Source organism: Rhinolophus hipposideros, assembly GCF_964194185.1.
Source record: "Rhinolophus hipposideros genome assembly, chromosome: 15".
Classification (NCBI taxonomy): domain Eukaryota; kingdom Metazoa; phylum Chordata; class Mammalia; order Chiroptera; family Rhinolophidae; genus Rhinolophus; species Rhinolophus hipposideros.
The window spans coordinates 30,051,539-30,070,261 of NC_138061.1; the positions used below are offsets into that span (position 1 = coordinate 30,051,539).

Sequence of the window (18,723 nt, forward strand, 5' to 3'; positions counted from 1 at the left end):
ATGCAAGGCCCTATCAGTTGTTTAGAACACGAGCTCTGAACAAGAGCTGCCGGTTTGATTTCCACATGGGACAGTGAGTTGCATCCTCCACAACTAGACTGAAGACAACGAACTGCCGCTGAGCTTCCGGACGGGTGGCCAGATGGCTCAGTTGGTTAGAGCGTGAGCTCTCAACAACAAGGCTGCTGGTTCAGTTCCCACGTGGGATGGTGGGCTGCGCCCCCTGCAACTAAGATTGAAAACGGCAACTGGACTTGGAGCTGAGCTGCGCCCTCCACAACTAGATTGAAGGACAACGACTTGGAGCTGATGGGCCCTGGAGAAACACACTGTTCTCCAATATGCCCCAATAAAATAAAAATAAAAAATAAAATGATTCAAGGCCCAAGAGTTAAAGGATATGAATAAGTCCTAGGAAGTGGAAGATGAAAACAATTCTAGAAATGACACTTGACTCCTTTGATACAGTAGTGTATTTTTTGTCATAGTGGTTATTTTAACATTTTTTATTGTGAAATAAAATATCTATGTAGAGAAAGATATTTAAAAACGTACAGTTTAATTATAAAACAAATGCTTTTAATAACCATTACCAGATCAAGAAAAATAGCCCTGCCATCACCTTAGAAGATCCCATATGTTCATTCCCAGTGATAGACAACTCACTTTCATTTCCCTAAGAGGTAATCACTATATTTACTTTCACAGCAATTTCTTTCTTAACTTCTCTTTTTACCTTTATTACCTAAGTATGCATCCCATATACTTTTGCCTATTTTTGAACGTCATAAAAAATGGAATCTTATGTTGTTGTATATGTCTGTACTTTATTCATTCTTATTGCACTATAATAATCCAGTTAACATATCTACTCTACTGAAGATGAGCATTTGAGTGGTTTTAGACTACTATACATGATGCCATAATAAATATTCTTGAAGATGTGTCTTGGTATACATGTATGCATTTAACTAGGGTATATACCTCAGATGGATTTGCTGGTCATTGGCATGGGAATCTTCAACTTTACCAGATAGAGGCAAACTTTTTTTCAAAAAGGCTATCCAACTTACGCTCATACTTAGCTGGTAGGATGTGAAATGATTCAGTTACTTTGGAAAACAGTTTGGCAGCTTCTTAAAAAGTTAAACACCACATAACCCAGTAATTCCATTCCTAGCATACATCCACAAAAAAACTGACATATGCATGTTCATAGTATTACTCATAATAGCCCTAAGCTAGTAACAGCTCAAATATCCATCAACTGTTGAAAGCATAAACAAAATGTAGTATGTCCATATAATGGAGTACTAATCAACCACAAAAAGGAAGAACTATTGACACATACTATAACATGGATGAACTACGTATCTACTTAGTTCCTGAATTACAAAAATTCCACCAAAATGCTTTAAGTGGCTTGGTGGCAGGGTTTTAGCTCTTCCCTTGCCTCAAGCCAGTTCTATTTTCTGTATTGGCCACATATATTATTTCTGCCACATGAATATACTCCAAAATTCTCCAACTTTTCTAGTCTGCTTTCTCCATACTCCCACAGACTTCATTTTCTTTACACTTCAATTATCATCTCTCAAATTTACTTTTTTTTGTTATTGCTCACAATTTATCAAATTTACTTTTCATGTAAACTTCAGTATGGATGTTATAGGGATACACAGGAACAATTCTATTTCTAGAATTGTTATCAATGAATTATCATTCTTTTAGGAACCACAGTTTTACTTAAAACTCAGTGTTAAAAAATTACCCATTAAAGCATAAAATTCGTAATGCTTATAACATAAACATATTGTCTTTTTAAAAATCTGATATGTTCTTTAAAATGGGTTACAATTATTATGAAGTTATAGAAAACATTAAGTCCATAAACCAATTATTTTCAACTTACCTCAAGCGGCATGAGTCTAATTAGTGTTGCAAAGCACTGCGTAGCCATGAATCTTACACTGTCTGTCTGATCGCTCATTCTTCCCAACACAGGCACAACTAAAAGGACAATATATGGAACGATACCAACATCCAGTTGTTCCATTACACCTGAGTAAGTTATTAAGGAAATTTCCAAATGGTTCTGAGGTAGATGTTTTTGCAAACAAACTGATACACCAAGATTGTAACTTCTAAAACAATTCTGCATTTCTCAACTGTATTATGAGGAAATAGAGTGACTGTCTCTCAAGGTCTATGATTAAATTATAACAGCATTTGCACACTGTTGCTCCTTTGTAAATATTATGTAACTTTCTCATGCTTAAGAATATAATGTTTTTCATCTGAGGAAGGCTGAAGTTTTACTAACAAGATTTTTTTCATTCCTAGAAGTTTCTAGACTTCCAATACCAATATAAAATGAGTCACATCACAAGCAAGGGAGCACAACTCAGTGTCACTCAAAGATTAGTTCTAAATTTCCCACCAGGATCTTGACAATCATAAACTGGACATAGCAGGCAAGTTCAGTCCTCCTGCAATCTTCAACATTTCTGAACCTGAGTTTCTACTGATTTGATCTCCATCAATCTTTCTTGCTCTTAGAAATATCTTTCAGGTACTTCAATTTATAGAATGTCAGTGGATGCCACACCCTTAACAAAGAGCTTGCATGCATATTTCTAGTATTTTAATACATTTAGTCATTTTCTGCCCAAGTAATGTACAAATTTTAGAAACATAATGTTTATAATGTAAGAACTACCTACCAGTATCTGACTAATACTAATAAAACATTGATTATAAACCAAATAAATAGAGCAGTTATTAGTTCATAAAACACCTAAAATTACTTTTGCCTATTAAAAAGACCTCAAAATGAATAGCAATTCTTCAAATTTTCTGTTTAAAATTTTTTATAATAAAATGTGTATTTATAATATATTTACTATGTAATATAAAAACACTTTAAAATAAAATGTAAAAGACTAGTTTTCTTTTTGGAACAAGCAGGTTATTTATGTGCATATTTGAATAAATCAATTTTATTTCAGTCATCCTTAAAAATGAATATAATTTCTGAATAGTTTGTCAAAATAAAAAAGGATACAGGCAAGTGCTTCAATTGCACCCTCTTGTTTGATATTGTCATCAATTGCTCCCAGCCATGGAAGAACCTTCTCCAAAAAAATATTCATTGTTTCCATGGTAGCTATTTTGCTCATGATGCCTACACAGCGAGCAGCCATGTGCCTCACTGCAGTGCTGGGGTACTGAAGGCACATATAAAGATGAGGCAAGTGCTGTACCAACTAGAAAAGAAATATTTAAGACAAACAGAATACTCATTAGGAAATCTAGTGTTTAAAATATAACTATAAGAGCAAATACTCAGAGGTTCTCAATATTCTAAGTGACTCAAAATCCAAGGGTATCTCCAATGACCTCAAAACACTATTAAAACAGCCTCAATAAAAAAAAAAAAAAACTAATCTAAATCCAAACTAAGGTATTACAACTCTTCAAAAAATAAAAATAAAAAAGAAAGAAAATTGCAGAACTTCTTCCCTGCTCAATATCCTCTCTTAGGCATCAGGGAACACTTAATTCATTCCAAAACTAACAGGGAACACATCAAAAGGCACTTGCAAGATTGTCCTACTGAGGCTGGGAAAATGACACCACACATCACCAGCCCCCTCCAAATCTGGTAGCACCGGCGTAGGTTGAGGTACATACTTTTTATTCACTGGATTGAGTGATCCTGATTTTGTTCTAGGTACCCTGTGGTAGGTGTATTTTCCACTTTAACTTCCTGGCTTAGCATAGGCATTATGATCACAATAGCACGACATATCCCAGTATTAAATGTCTGCTGCATGAAATGCCAGGATTAATGTTGATGAGAACGAGGTACCTGCTCAACAAACTAGCCTTACATCTCAGTTGAATGCATGTTGTTGATCATAGAGGGTAAAAGATACGGATGGATTCTGTTCTTTACTAATGATAAATCAACTCTCCTGGATTCTCCCTTTTACATTAGATACAAAGAGAGAATTGGAGCTAGCACCCTTCATAACACTATATATTGCAAAGAGCTTCCTATTGCAGTTATATGGAAAGAATAATACTTTCTTTTATGGAAAAACTAGATAATTCTCTAGTCTATTTTTGTCTTCCCTTTGTCTTATTTTGTAAGACATATTTTAATAGTCAAAAAACACAAACCAGTGTTCTATCTTTGCCATTAACTAGTTTCATCCAGGGCAGGTAACTTTCTCCTATCTTTACACTTACCTTGGTGAGTGTTTTATTATACCTGTGCTCTTCCTTTGTTAAAGCTGTATTATTAAAATGATATGAATGAATAGGGCTGCAGCTTGGTTTCCTGTTTATAACTGTCATCACAGCCCTGTCCCCATAGCCCTGTATTCTAAGGTCCCAGAATGGGTTTTCTATCATTCATGCAACCAGCTCTGCCTCAAAGCCCAGAAGAGCAGTTGTGTCAGTAAAGGAGTTTAGTTATACTATATAAAAGAACATGCAAGTAATTACTAGGGATGACATCAAAGTTGCATTTTTCAAGTCTTAATATTTTTTAATAAGACCACTTGTTTTACTAGAAGAAAACTACATTTGTATTAGTTACCAAGGGATGAAGCTCAGAATCCATTGAGGCTGCTGCTGTTTCAAAAACTTGCAGAGAATTCACCAATTCTTGGGCAGGGCCATCTCCCTTTTCCAGGAGAGATTTTCCATCTATTAAAAAATATTGATTTAAGTGCATATCACTTTGCAAATAATTTTTCAAAGTCTAGAGCCCACAAAAAATTTTAGCACCTCCCCAGCTACTGTGGGAAAGTCTATTTTGTTTTTCTAAAATAAATTTTATAAAATTAAATACCACGTCCTGAATTTAAGTGCTGGTATACGATACTTAAAACAACTAAAGAAGTGTATAATTATCCATTTCAATATTCCTTTCTAAATATGTAATAGAAAAAATAAAAAGCAAAAAATATACAAAATGACATGAATATAAATTAAATGTTTTCACCAATCTTCCATTTTAAAACTTACCAGCTGCTCTGGGATAAAAAGGTATAGGCATTTTTATTTTACAAGAATATACTTAGTGGATATACTCTGAAATTTGTTAAAAATCCAACTCAGAAAAACATATACACACCAAAATTGTTTATGTCGATCATATTCCTCAATGGACCAACCATAGCATCCCAGAGATGTGGCAACTTCACTGCCATTTCACCACCAAAATGTTTCACTATAGTTGTCAAGGCAAATTCAGCTCCTCTCCGTTGTACCAGGTAAGGTTTCTGGGCCTGAAATTAAATGTTAGTTGAAAACAGAATTTCAGAAAAAAGTGTTAATGCATTTGAAATTTCATTAACAGATTATATAAGTCACCATCTAAGAATTCATAGTGTTACCATTAACCAATTAAGCAATTACTGAATATATTTATTACAACTATAAATGTTTTTCAATAATTAAATTTATAGATGAATAAAATCCCAAACTAGATTTTTACATCCAGAGTAAAATACTTTTTGGGGTTGGGGATAAGGAATAGAAGAATATGTGCTGTTTCTAGAGAGAGTCCTAAGTCACCTATTTGATTCTTCCACTTCCCCAAAGAAACTTATCAGGTAGCAACAACATTAGGGGATAAAATGATCTGTCCTTATTTATATTTAAGGGATAGAATAAGAACATCTATTTTATCTAACCACAAGATTAATAACTTCTTATTTAGCAGTAATTTTATTATAATACAAAAAACTGCCCCCTTCCAGATAGATGCATATATATCTTACAAATTATATTTAAGTGGAAGAAGAACTACATAAACCATAGAGGTATAAAGATCAAAATCACAGTAAATTTTTGATTAAAATTATTATGGGAAGAATATAATTAGTGAAAAAGCCTTCATTCATAGAATAGTTTAAAATAAAGATAGACAATAAGTTAAGATTTTGATTTAAAAAACTTAAAATAGGCCCATGTTTATAGAAATATATTAAACAAATGTCTTTTAACACTGATATTTTACTGTTGAACTCAAGTTCCTATGCCTTGTAACCAAAAGAGCTAGCTTAAAAAAAAAAAAAAGAGCTAGCTAACATTCCATTGTTAGTAATGTGACAGTAACATTTTTCAAAAACCACTTTTTTGTCATATTTAAAGAATATTGTACTGTAGAAAAAGTAGACCAAACAGATCCTCACACACATGAAGTATGATATATAAGAGGTGGCATTATAAATCAGGGAGGAAAGGATTCAATCTGGCTGTTCATAGAAAATAAATTTAGATCCCTCACATTATACATTTAATAAATTCCAGGTTGACAAAAAGTCAGGTAGGTGACAATTATTTGACACTTAAAAACTTATCCACTGAGGGCAGCTAGATGGCTCAGTTGGTTAGAGCACGAGCTCTGAACAACAGGGTTGCCAGTTTGATTCCCACATGGGCCAGTGAGCTGCGCCCTCCACAACTAGACTGAAGTCAATGAGCTGCCATTAAGCTTCTGGAGGGGCGGCCAGATGGCTCAGTTGGTTAAAGCGCGAGCTCTCAACAAGGCTGCTGGTTCAATTCCTGCATGGGATGGTGGGCTGCGCCTAAGATGAAGGGTACAACTAAGATTGAAAACGGCGACTAAATTTGGAGCTGAGCTGTGCCCTCCACAACTAGACTGAAGGACAGTGACTTGGAGCTGATGGGCCCTGGAGAAACACATTGTTCCCCAATAAATTAAAAATAAGTAAATAAAACCAAAAAACTTATCCTCTGAGCACTCTGAGCATAAACAATAATTCCTGAGAAAAGTTAGCTTTCACTGTTACTTAACATTTCTGCAGTCACGGCTGTAAGACTGAATTAGTTTACACTGATGAATGACTTATGTAGCCACTATCAAGAGGTGTTCTTGCCTGGGGAGATAATCAGTGTTAAGGTGGTAAAAATGGGAGGCATGAGAAATTTTAAGAAGTTTGCAGTTTTTCTGAATCATGTTGCTGGAGTATTCCAAAGGCTATTAATCCCAGTTTTTTCACTTAAAACCATAAAAATATAATTCTGGAAGCAGATATCACAATTTAGCTCTCAACCTGAAAGATATTTGTTCAAAACTCAGAGTATGCAAAGAAAAAACTATTTACCTCATCAAGTTCAACAAGGATATTTCCACCGCTTCCTGCAGGAAGATCTGCTATTTGAGCTTTTACTGCTTTGGGGGTAGGACCTCGCCTACTAGTGATAGCAAAAGCAGCTTTCTGATGCCTATAGAGTGTAATTATACCTCTGTGCTTGGTGACAGTATGGTGCATTCCATCTTTTTCAGAGTTGGATCCTAATAAGAAAGTTAAAGAACCTTTTAAGCATAATGCTTCCTGCTCCAAAAAAGAAACAACATATTAAACTGTCCTTTAAGCCTCAATTTTTATAGGTAGGCCAAAACATTTTCTTTAGACAATAAAATGGTAGTAAAATTGTCAGTAATTTACATTAAATGTTTTGATATCTGCATAGGTCCAAACTTAATACAAACTTGTAGAATTATGTTAACAAGAAATAACATATGCAAGAATGATTGTGCCTTCAAGTTAAAGTATATTCATTTTTAAAAAATGATTGTTTCTACGCATAAAAAGAAACATTAAAAATATCGCAAGCAAGTTCTCTCTATAAGAAATGTCCATAATTACCATGAATTCAGAAACAATGACTACCACAAAATATTGCTGCCTCACATAGCGCTGGGGATGGGTGGAATTTTTTTCAAAACCTATATTGCGCCAAAGTTATAAGTCTATTACCTTTTGAATAGTTTGCTTTTCCAAGATCTCATTTACAAACAAAAATCATATAGGACTAAGGCATATGAAGGAACACTGGTCCTTGAGATTAGCCTTGAGAGAGCAGTTCTTAATTTCCATATAAATTGTCCAGATAAAAACAGATAAGCTGGTTAAGCATTATTTGCTAAAGGTAATAGAGTTCACTTATTACATAAGACTCACTAAATCAGAGAAACCAGAGTTTTGTAGGAAGAACTTTCATTCAACATTTGATACAATTAAGTTTTCTAGCCCAGTTAACCCTATCATGATGGTCTTGAAAGAGAAGGAAAGGATTAACACCTATCTCAGATTTCAGTTTCATATGTGAGATACAAGGTCATTTATGAATAGCTTATTTGAGTATAGAAGGTTGTGATTTGATTAGCAATATGTGCAAATTCTCTCAAAGTGGGAAAAAGCTTTAAAACAAATGGGATTTGTGCTTAAATTATATCTATAAGCAAATGAAAATAAATTTAAAAGGTTAATTCTTTATCACAAATGAAAGTTTAGATATATACCTTTAGAATTTTCCTGGCCACTTTGTGTTGGTACTGGACATGTGACACAAGGAGTTAGATATGGGTCCACACAAAGTGAGCTACAAAGGTTTTTAATAATTTTTGAATTGGGACAGGGCGTCCTTGTTGTACACTGCTGAAGTAGTTTGGCTATGCAATGAGCTGCATAGTTTTGCACTAGTGTATTCTCTTCCTTTTTAATTGTCTCCATTAATGGTTTTATGATAGGATTTAATTTTTCTGGAAGCTGCTGCAAGCTCACAACTGCACATGCAGCAAAAGTATGCACCCTCAACTGCAACACTTGCCACTCCTGGTTGGTCTCTGTAACTGTCATTTGGACCTGCTGTCGTTTACTATCTAACTGCTGTGACACTTGAGGATTTAAATCGAAAGATGATGTGACTTCATTAAAAACAGTAGTGACCTATTAAAAAAAGAGAAATTAAAATCATTAATGACATCAACCCCAAAATAGCCCATAAATTCCTAAAGGACAAACAACAAGATTTCTGTTTCAATTTTACATTTCACAATATCTAGTATTATTTTAGTATTCAATAAACAAAATAAATGTCTAAAAAATCCCAACTACACTTTACTCTGACTTAACGGTAGAATTGTAATTTTTAAGAAAGACACAGTCTCTTGAAAAGAACAAAATTACCTATCCCTTCCCTTAAGTATATCTAGTAAGTATGAGAGAAAAATCATACTCAAACCCACATAGTACTTTGGTGAAATAAAAAAGATATAAGCAATATTAACAAACTGTTAATAAAGGAATTGCAAAATTCATGAACTTTCCTTTAGGGAAAAATATTTTTCTCAACCCCAAAACTTGTAGGGTAGCTGTTAATAAGTGGTTAAGTGTTGCTAACTGGATTATTTTCATTCTTTCTTTGTCTTCCCTTCTGGTGAAAATGTCCAAATAATAGGAGGGAACAGGGAAAAGAAAATGGTGCAATAGTCATTAATTCTTTAATCACCAAGAGCTGCCTAAAGTTATAAAACTGTGGCATCAGACTACTTTACAAGCCCCATTAAAAGTCTATTCACAGAGGGTCAGGGGGTTGGGGGGTGGGAGATGAGGGTAAAGGGGATCAAATATATGGTGATGGAAGGAGAACTGACTCTGGATGGTGAACACACAATGGGATTTATAGATGATGTAATACAGAATTGTACACTTGAAATCTATGTAACTTCACTAACAATTGTCACCCCAATAAATTCAAAGAGACTACTCAATACATCTTTTTTAACAATGCTATTCATATATAATTCATATATAATACACCCATTTAAAGTACACAATTCAATGGTTTTGATTATATTCACAGAGTTGTGTAACCACTGCCATAATTTTAGAACATTTTCATCATCTCCAAAATAAAACCCATACTTCTTAGTAATCATTCCTCATTTTCTCCCAGCCCGGTGTAATCACTTACCCACTTTCTACCTTTATAGACTTGCCTATTCTGGATTTCACATGAATGAACTAATATGTAATTGTATTAGTGACTGGTTTCTTTCATTTAGCATAATGCTTTGGAGATTCATCAATGTTGTAGTAGCATGTGTGAGTACTTCATTCCCTTCTTTTGCTGAATAATATCCCACTTTTGTATTTATCCATTCATTAGTTGATGAACGTTTGGATTCCCTTTTAGCCATTATGAATAATGTTGCTATGAATATTTATGTACACATTTTTGTGTGGGCATTTTTTTAATTACCATCTAAAAACTGGTTGATGGCTTACATAACAAACCCAGTCTTCTTGTTTGATAGGTAAATGCAATCATAAAGAGTTCCACAGATAGAGTCAGAATAATATTGGTCAGAAAAGCCCGTAACACTGAAGAACCTAACTTTTTCAAAAACGGCAAACCTAATTTTTCAGACTTAGAAATGATCGATTGTATTATGGACATGAGTGATAATGCTGGCCTCTTATCATGAAAAACAAAATAGGCACACAAATAAGATCTTCTCTTATCATTATAAAATACCAAAGACTTTAAATTGAGCTGTATCTGCTTGACCTTGTCAATCTGCTCCCTGCAAAGGAACATAATCACATACCACTTCCGACTCATACTTTCCATTTTGTTTTATTTATTCGAGTTCTGCATAAAATTTATTTGAAACTGATTTTCACTACTACTAGAAGTTTGTAAACACTATCTTAAATACACTATTCTTCTGTCAATTTTCAATGATTCTAGGCAGCTAAGAAAAGCTTTCCAATTATCTCAAATTCACTCCATTCATTCATTAAAAAATATTTATTTAGCAATACTAAAAGATGTCTTCATACGCTCAAGTCTCTACACTTCTACATTGTAGAGACTAATGTAGAAGGCAGATACAAGACAACATAACATATAACTAGGTAAGTACAAGTTGCTGTGGGAGCACGAGTTGCTTAACTCTTCTTAGGCGACAAGATTAGTGGACACTTGACAGGATGTTAACACCTGTGCTGGGTTTTGAAATAATGGGCAAGTTAAGCGTCATAGGGACCTTGGCAAATAGAGTCAGATAGGGGAGTGGAAAGGAGAACATTGTCCAAGGAACTGAAAACAGCTTATCGTGGCCTGAGCACAAGATGAAGATGAAGGAATGTCAAGAGATGAACTTGGGATGAGCATAGAAGGTTGAGGGTAAGGAATTCCTGGCAAAGGAAACAGGAGCTTAAACAAAGAAGTGACAATGAGTGAGATACAGAAAGTGAATGAGTGTGGTGTATTTCTGCAAGAAAGCGAACTAGGTTTATGTGGAGGAAGTCTGAGATGAGGAATTTAAAGGAGGTGCTGAAAGTAAGGAAAAAACCCTAAAATCAAGGAAAAAGCAAAGAATGTTTTTAAGGAGGAGAGCGATGTGTTTAGAGTGACACTGAAGTCCTTCACTAGTCAGCACAGTACACAGAATGAAATCCACCAAGACTGCCTAGCAGCTTAGAGATGAGTCAGCATCCAGTCATAAAGGACTAAGGCCTTTGACTGAGTTGTGGCTATGGAAACAAATGAAGGATACACATTATGAGACTTTTTGAAAGGAAATGTTAATAAAACTTGTGACTGTAGATAAAAATTGTATTTTTCTGTTAAAAAAAATTCCAGTTTTAGTTGTGTTAATTTGAAGTGATAGTGAGATATCAAGTAAAAATACTTAATAGAACATATAAAAGATGAAGAGAAGATAGCATAGCACATAAATAAGAACTAATTGTGAGAATGTTGACAAAGAAAGACCTTAGGGAAATGCCTGTATTTGATAGATAAGAGAAATATAGGGATTCAATGAAACATACAAAGGGTAGTAGCTCTTAGCCAAGGCCAAGACTAATCTTTTAAAACTGCCCTTCCCTCAATACTCTTTCTCAGACATTCTGATATCTCAGGTCAAAACCACTAGACTAATGAAGTTGAAACAGAACAGTAGTTTCATTGGAGAGTTAAGAGGTTTGAATAAAAAAAGCTTGAAGGGGCCATTTGATAGCTTTAAAAAGAAAAGTGGCCAGATGTAGTAGGAAGGGAAACCAGACCATAAAAAATAAATTTGATGTTTCATTCCAGGCAAGCATACAAAGGGGAAAAGGGAGGCAAAGGGACAAATTACAGAACAATCAGAAAAACAACTTTATAAGAGAACAACACAGAAAAAAATAGCAATTTTAGATTTCTCTCAGTGGTGAGAACAAAAAATTTCAACTATATAATTTTTTAATTAGAAAGGGGGATAGAAATGAAGACTGCTATTTCACAGGGAAAAACACAAGTGAAGTGACTCAGTTTCTGATCCTATAAATCAAAACACAAAAGAAAACAAAAACCCCTCATTTACACTATCTAATCTCAAGGACTTACTAAGTACAAAGTTACAGTAACCAAGACATTGGTGATAGTATAAGGAGAGGCAGATAGGTTGACCAAATAGAGCCCACACAGAGACCCACACTTATATTTCAATGAATTTTTTACACAGGTGCCAGAGCAATTCAATGGGGAAAGGAAATCTTTTCAATAAATGATGCTGGAAAAACTGGATATCTTTAACAAAAACAAACAAAATTCAATCTCTATTTCACACTAGACATGAACATTAATTCAATATGGATGATAAATCTAAACATAACAGCAAAAACTACAAATCTTTAAAAGAAAATGTATGTGAATACTTTCACCACTTGTGGATAAGAAAAGGTACCTTAAGTCACAGAATGCAATAACCATAAAAGAAAACTGATAAATTAGACTTCATCAAAATTAAAAATATCTGCTCATCTAAAGACACCATTAAGAAAATGAAAAGGCAAGCCACACACTGGGAGAAAATACTTGGGAAGCATCAGACAAAAGATTGACATATAGGATATATAAAAACTATACCTCAATATAAAAAGACAACCTAATTAAAAATAGGCAAAAGATTTGAACAGACACTTCAGAAAGCAATACCTACAAATGGCCAATATGACATAAAGTGTTGAACATACTAGTCATCAAGAAAATCCAAATTAAAACCACAATAGCACTATCAAACAACCACCAAAATGGCAAAAATTAAAAGGAGTGAGCACACCAAATGTTGGTGATGATGTGGAACATCCAGAATACTCACATATTGTTGGTTAGAAGGTAAAATGATATAGCTACTTTGGGAAAAGGTCTGCAATTTTCAGAAAACTAAACAAACACCTACCCTATGACCCAGCAATTCCACTCCTATGTATTTACCCAAGACATATAAAAATATATTATCTACTAAGACTTGTACACAAATGTTTATAGCAGTTCTGTTCGTAATAGCCAAAAACTTGGGACAGCCCATATGTTTATCAACAGAAAGACTTATACTAATTATGTTATATTTATACAATGAAATACAATGAAACGCAGCAACAAAAAAGAATGAATTATTGATACATATAACAACATGGATGAATTTTAAAAACATCATGCTGAAAAAAATCCTTACACCAAACAGCACAGAGTATATGATTCCATTTATATAAAATTCTAGAATAGGCAAAAGTAATCTATGGTGGAGAAAAAAAATCAGAACAAATGTTACTTGAGGCAGGGAAAGGCAGGGATTGACTGGGAAATGGTGATGGTACTGTCTGTATCTTCATAGGGGTTGGGTTTCATAGTATGCATTTGTTAAAATTCATCAAATGGTCCATTTAAGATTTGTGCACTTCATAATATATAAATTTTAACTCAAAAAAGAACAAAAAAATGAAATACTGAATTTTGATTTACATACATACTGAAGTGTACTGATATCTGCAACTTAGAAATACATCAAATTTATAAGATGGATTCATGGTTGGTAGCAGAGTAGACAGCTGCATATATATGTGATAAAGCAAATTCAGTAAAATGTTAACTGGGAATCTAGTTTGGTGGGGACATGAATGTTCATTGTGTAATTTTCTTACCTCTCATGTTTGAATATTTTCAACATAAGTTAGGAAAGGGGAGGAGAAATACTCAAGAACATATAGAAGCAGTTTTTTCTATACTTTGCCAGTCTTAAACAAGATTGAGAAATGACAAAAAAAATGTAACAGCTTTTCTAATAAAAGTGCATTGGTTTGTCAGAATCTGAAACTTAAAAAAAAAATGTCTTCCCCATCCTCTATTTCAAGAAAAGTCAATACAATGACTTTATAAAGGGTATGGATGATAGGATATCAAGCCACAGATAGAGTCAACAAATTAGTGTTTTTGTGATAAACATGATATGATAAATTTCTAATCTTCATTTCACGCTCTATTTAAAATTAAGAAAGTTACTTTACTCACCAGGTCATTAGCTTGATCTATTGTAAAAACACTGTTGTTTACTCTATCACCAACTTCAATCTGTGCATCAGCTAATGATGAAATAAGCTGTTTACACTCATTCTGCATTCGTGTGAATGGAACGGCAATTTCATCATAATATAAATGTTCTGAAAGGATATCAAGTAAACGTGGCTGCACAGCTAGGGTAACAGCTTTACACTCCTAAAATATAACAGACAACAAATATTCAGGGCAAATATATAAACATAATTCTAGAGATACATAAATCTTCACTTGCCAAGTTTTAAATTCCTATTGATTTTTGAATCTATGTTCTGTTATCTCCCAGAACAACATAGTTAGTTGCACAGAGAAAAGGTATCACACTCAAACTACTCTAAAATGTAATATGAATATCTACAGAACATGCACATGGAACTATTACATTCCATTAAATTTAGCACCTAATTATTCTTATTTTACTCTGAATGTATTACAAGTTTACATATATATACGTACATAGCACAGATTTAAAAATATATAACTAAATTAAAAAATATATAACTGTAAAAAGAAATCAGTCAGATAAGAACACTTAGCATGCACTAAAAATGTTATTTAAAAACTCATTATTAGATTTCTTAACAGTAGAACCCATAGCTTCACATGCCATACTGTAGAAACAGATATATAATTTAAAAGCTACTTACCTGCCCCCAAATTTAACTAACCCTTCCCACTCTCTCTGGTTGTTGCCTGCCCCAACCAGAGGGGGAATGGCCTCAGTGGTGAGCCATGAGGGGTTCTGTGTGATCTGGGTGACCAGCCTGGGCTTCACAGAGTAAGTCCAGAGAAGCTCTGTGAGGGTCCAGAAACCGAACTGTCAACACTTGCTGCTGAGTCTGAGAGGCACAAAAACACAGCATCACTGCCTCTCCAGCACACCGAGTCCTGCCTAAAAACAGATGAGCCTTGCTTCTTTCCAGAAGCAAAGCTGGGGTCTCAGTTGCAATAGAGCATGGCTCAATTACTTTTAGACACAGCTCTGACAAACTGCTAAGAGGCAGTAACAAGCAACTCTCACAGCAAGTGCAGACAGTTAAATTTCCAGAATTCCAGTCAATGGAATAAACAAAGCCAGCAGGAAGTTTCTTTAATTTACAGAAGCAAGTCTTACACAAAATCATACATATTATTAGAAGTTAAAGGTTAAAGGGGCTACAAGGGCATGGCTTATTTGGAAACATAAAGACTTTGATTTAAATGTGCAGATTGTTCTTCCTGTGACCAAAAATAATTCTGCCCTTGCTAGACTACCCATATAAATGGATCTCTAGTACTCAAAGCCTCTTTGGTAGTTTTCAGTGATAATCTGAGAGAGAAATAAAGGAATGAATGACCAACAGTTTCTGGACTGCTTCTATACATACACATGTTTTTTTAGGAGGGACATTTCTTAACAGATTGTAGGATCAAGATCAAATATTAAATACAGTAGGCATAACTAGTAGTCTCAGGTACGAGACTAGGGTTTCTAAGAAGAAAGTCCAGGGTTAAAGGCAAATGGGAGAGAAACAATGTTTCAATATAATTTGGAGTGCTTTTCTAAAACTGTTGGATTTTTATACAGAGAAAACTTTCACTTTTGTATTTTTTTAGAATATAATTAAAATAATCCTAACAGCTAACGAAAATTGGTTTACTTAATGTGATTTCATTACTTTTTGGGCAAAATCTTACCTTCTGTAAAGCAGCCCATTCACAGATTACCAAAGCAACACTAATTCTCTGTAAGGCAGATTTGGAATTCAAATGGAAGAGTAGTAACTGGCCAAGGGATTCAGCTGGTTTAATTTCTTGGGTTACTACGTTTACACCTGGATCACAAATACAGCAACAAAGTGCTCCTAACAACCTAAGGGAGAGAAAAAAAAAGAAGTTCTATAAAAATCACTTGAAGTACAGTTTTCTCCTAAGTTGAAGCTAAAACTTTTCCCAAGGAAGATGTAACTCCAATCTTATCTTTATAAAAATATATAAATCCTACTTAATACTTCAAAAAATTAAAAGTTTTCTTACATTTTGTTTCTTACTTTGTAATTAGTGTAATGGAGGAAGAACTGACAGACACATTACAGGAATCTTTGGATAAATGACTTTTGCATTTATGTATACTCACTTGGCTGCCATCATTCTGGCCCGCATAACCACAAAATCCCTGGTGGCAGGCTCTTCCATGATGGTATCTGCACCTGCAATGTACTCCTGAAGTACTTCTTTACTCTGGCTTTGGCCTTGTCGTACCTTACCACCTGTTTTTTCCTAGAGGGAATGAAGGAAAAGAAGCCCCAAAAAACACAATAATTAAGATGAATCATTAAAGTTTAATAGCAACATAAAAAATACCCTCATTTGTTATTGTCTCAGTAAAAAAAAGTTATTTTCACAAAATTTTAATGGATATAAACTACTATGAATTTTGTCAAGATCCTAATAATATACGTTTTCCTTATATTAAATTAATGAAATCACACCTATAATAAAGCGATACAGATTTCTTACATGGTTACCATATTAATAATTACGAGCTGAACATAGAAATATAGTGCATCCTTATACATTTACCTTGGCTCTAGCTTTTACTTCCAGCAACATATTTAAATCAATGGGTAAATGTGAAGGCTGCATCATTAAACAAAGCCAAGCACCCATCCATGGACAAGCAGCTGCTACCACGTACTGAACTGAAGCCTTGCTCAACAATTCCATCCAAACCTACAGAGTGAAAAGGGAATATGAAAGTGAAATGTTTCCAGTAAGGGCTAATAAAACCTAATACTTACACTTAGGGATACTGAATTGAAAAAATACTTCAGATACAGCATAGAGATTAATTTTAAAATTCAATATAGAGGCCTATTTTTAAAATACTGTTTTTGGTAGGTTTGTATCCTAAAAAAGGTAATAAAAAATAAAATTTTTCAAAAAAGGAATACAAAGAATTTTCTTCACTATTTTATGAAAGGCATTTAAAATAAATACTCATAAAAATACGAGTTGTCAAAATCTCATTAAGTTACTGAAATCCTTTATATATATCATAAAGCTCAATATTAATACAGTCCTATAATCAACTTACACTTTAAGATATAAATATCCTCTGCTAACTAAATACCCCGATAAATATCGTAGTATGAATTAAGAATAGTGTTAAGTCTTAATTCATGATCTTACTCAGTTAGGTACTTCTCTTGATGCCAAGCATTGAATGGGCTAGGACCAGCAAGTAGAAATAACATGACTGCTAATCTAAGGCTATTATTAATAGCAACGAACCACCTCAGAGGCCAGTAATTCTAGACTAACTTAACAGGTTTTAAGGGTACAACAATGCCATTTACTCCCATAAATATTATTAACTATGTCACATGGTTCTTCTTGAAAGATTCCAACACATACAACCAATCTTGCTAAGGGGGAAAAGCACAAATTTAAACTATGAAAATCAGACTTTATATGTTACCAATAAATCACTAAAAATATTTTGCAGGATCAATAAGCATTCTAATAAGTAGCAAAATGAGTAATGGAGAAAAGCAGACTTTCCTTCATTTTACTTTCTGTATTGAGGTTATTAGAAAGTGCTTAAAACACGTGCACAGGAGGTCACATAATAAGAGAAAGAAGCATGGCCAACTGGGACTTAACTATTATATTGTTTAAAAAGTCTATTTTCTTGTCTCACCTTGCAGATCTCCAGATTTTTCAAATCTCTTGAGTGATTTCTAATTTCTTAAAATCCCTGACTAACAACAGTACAGCAATTATGAAAATTTTTAAACTACCAAGTTACTGGGAAAAGTACAGATATATTCACTGTGTACCTTGTGAATGAGGTCCAGAATTTCCTGGCTGCTTTCTAAGACACAAAACTGAAAAATGTGTCGCAGCATATCAGGCAGGATAGGTATAAGCCAAGATGAAGAGTTCTGAAAACAAAAACAATCAAAGCTATCACACATGATTCTTGGGTACTAGCTTATGTGAAGAGCTATAAGTCAAATAACAGAATTATTACCATGAAAAGACTATATAGCTTTAAAAACTTCAACTAGTGATAAATTCTGATAAGATTTAAGAGCCACAGTACCATGTTTATTATATTAGGTTGGTGCAAAAGTAATTGCGGTTTAAAAGGTTAAAAACAACTGCAAAAACCGCGATTACTTTTGCACCAACCTAATACCAATGGCTTGGAGAAACTAACCGGCATGTAATTACGAGGAAGCTGGAGAAAGTCTGATTATGATTAACAACACTAAATTTTGCTTCAAGTAAGTTTAAATCATCCTCCATATGGAAGCAAGCTCTAACCAGCAACATCTCCTTGGTTACATTATATATCTCTGCTTTGTCAGAGAAATTTGAAGGATGATCAGAGTAGTGTTTTAGTTCTATTGTACTCTCCAATAATGCAAGTGAGGAATTGTTAAGATGATATCCAATCTAGAAAATCCTACTTTGAATTCACAACAAAATTAAGGTTAAAGTTCTTAATCTATTTTGGGTCAG

The 18,723-nt window shown here is 33.9% G+C and overlaps 1 protein-coding gene across 2 annotated transcripts in view; it reads right to left on the bottom strand.

Moving 5' to 3' along the window:
* BTAF1 (B-TFIID TATA-box binding protein associated factor 1) overlaps positions 1–18,723 on the bottom strand; it is a 90,450-nt gene that overhangs the window by 20,437 nt on the left and 51,290 nt on the right. For both annotated transcript variants that reach the window (XM_081073948.1, XM_081073947.1), the window contains 11 exons: positions 18,036–18,140; positions 16,777–16,926; positions 16,331–16,473; positions 15,892–16,066; positions 14,170–14,373; positions 8,348–8,774; positions 7,146–7,336; positions 5,147–5,300; positions 4,607–4,716; positions 3,065–3,266; positions 1,913–2,061 (listed from right to left, as the gene is read on the bottom strand). In XM_081073948.1, the coding sequence (XP_080930074.1) occupies positions 1,913–2,061; positions 3,065–3,266; positions 4,607–4,716; positions 5,147–5,300; positions 7,146–7,336; positions 8,348–8,774; positions 14,170–14,373; positions 15,892–16,066; positions 16,331–16,473; positions 16,777–16,926; positions 18,036–18,140 (2,010 nt within the window). The remainder of the gene's footprint in view (positions 1–1,912; positions 2,062–3,064; positions 3,267–4,606; positions 4,717–5,146; positions 5,301–7,145; positions 7,337–8,347; positions 8,775–14,169; positions 14,374–15,891; positions 16,067–16,330; positions 16,474–16,776; positions 16,927–18,035; positions 18,141–18,723) is intronic.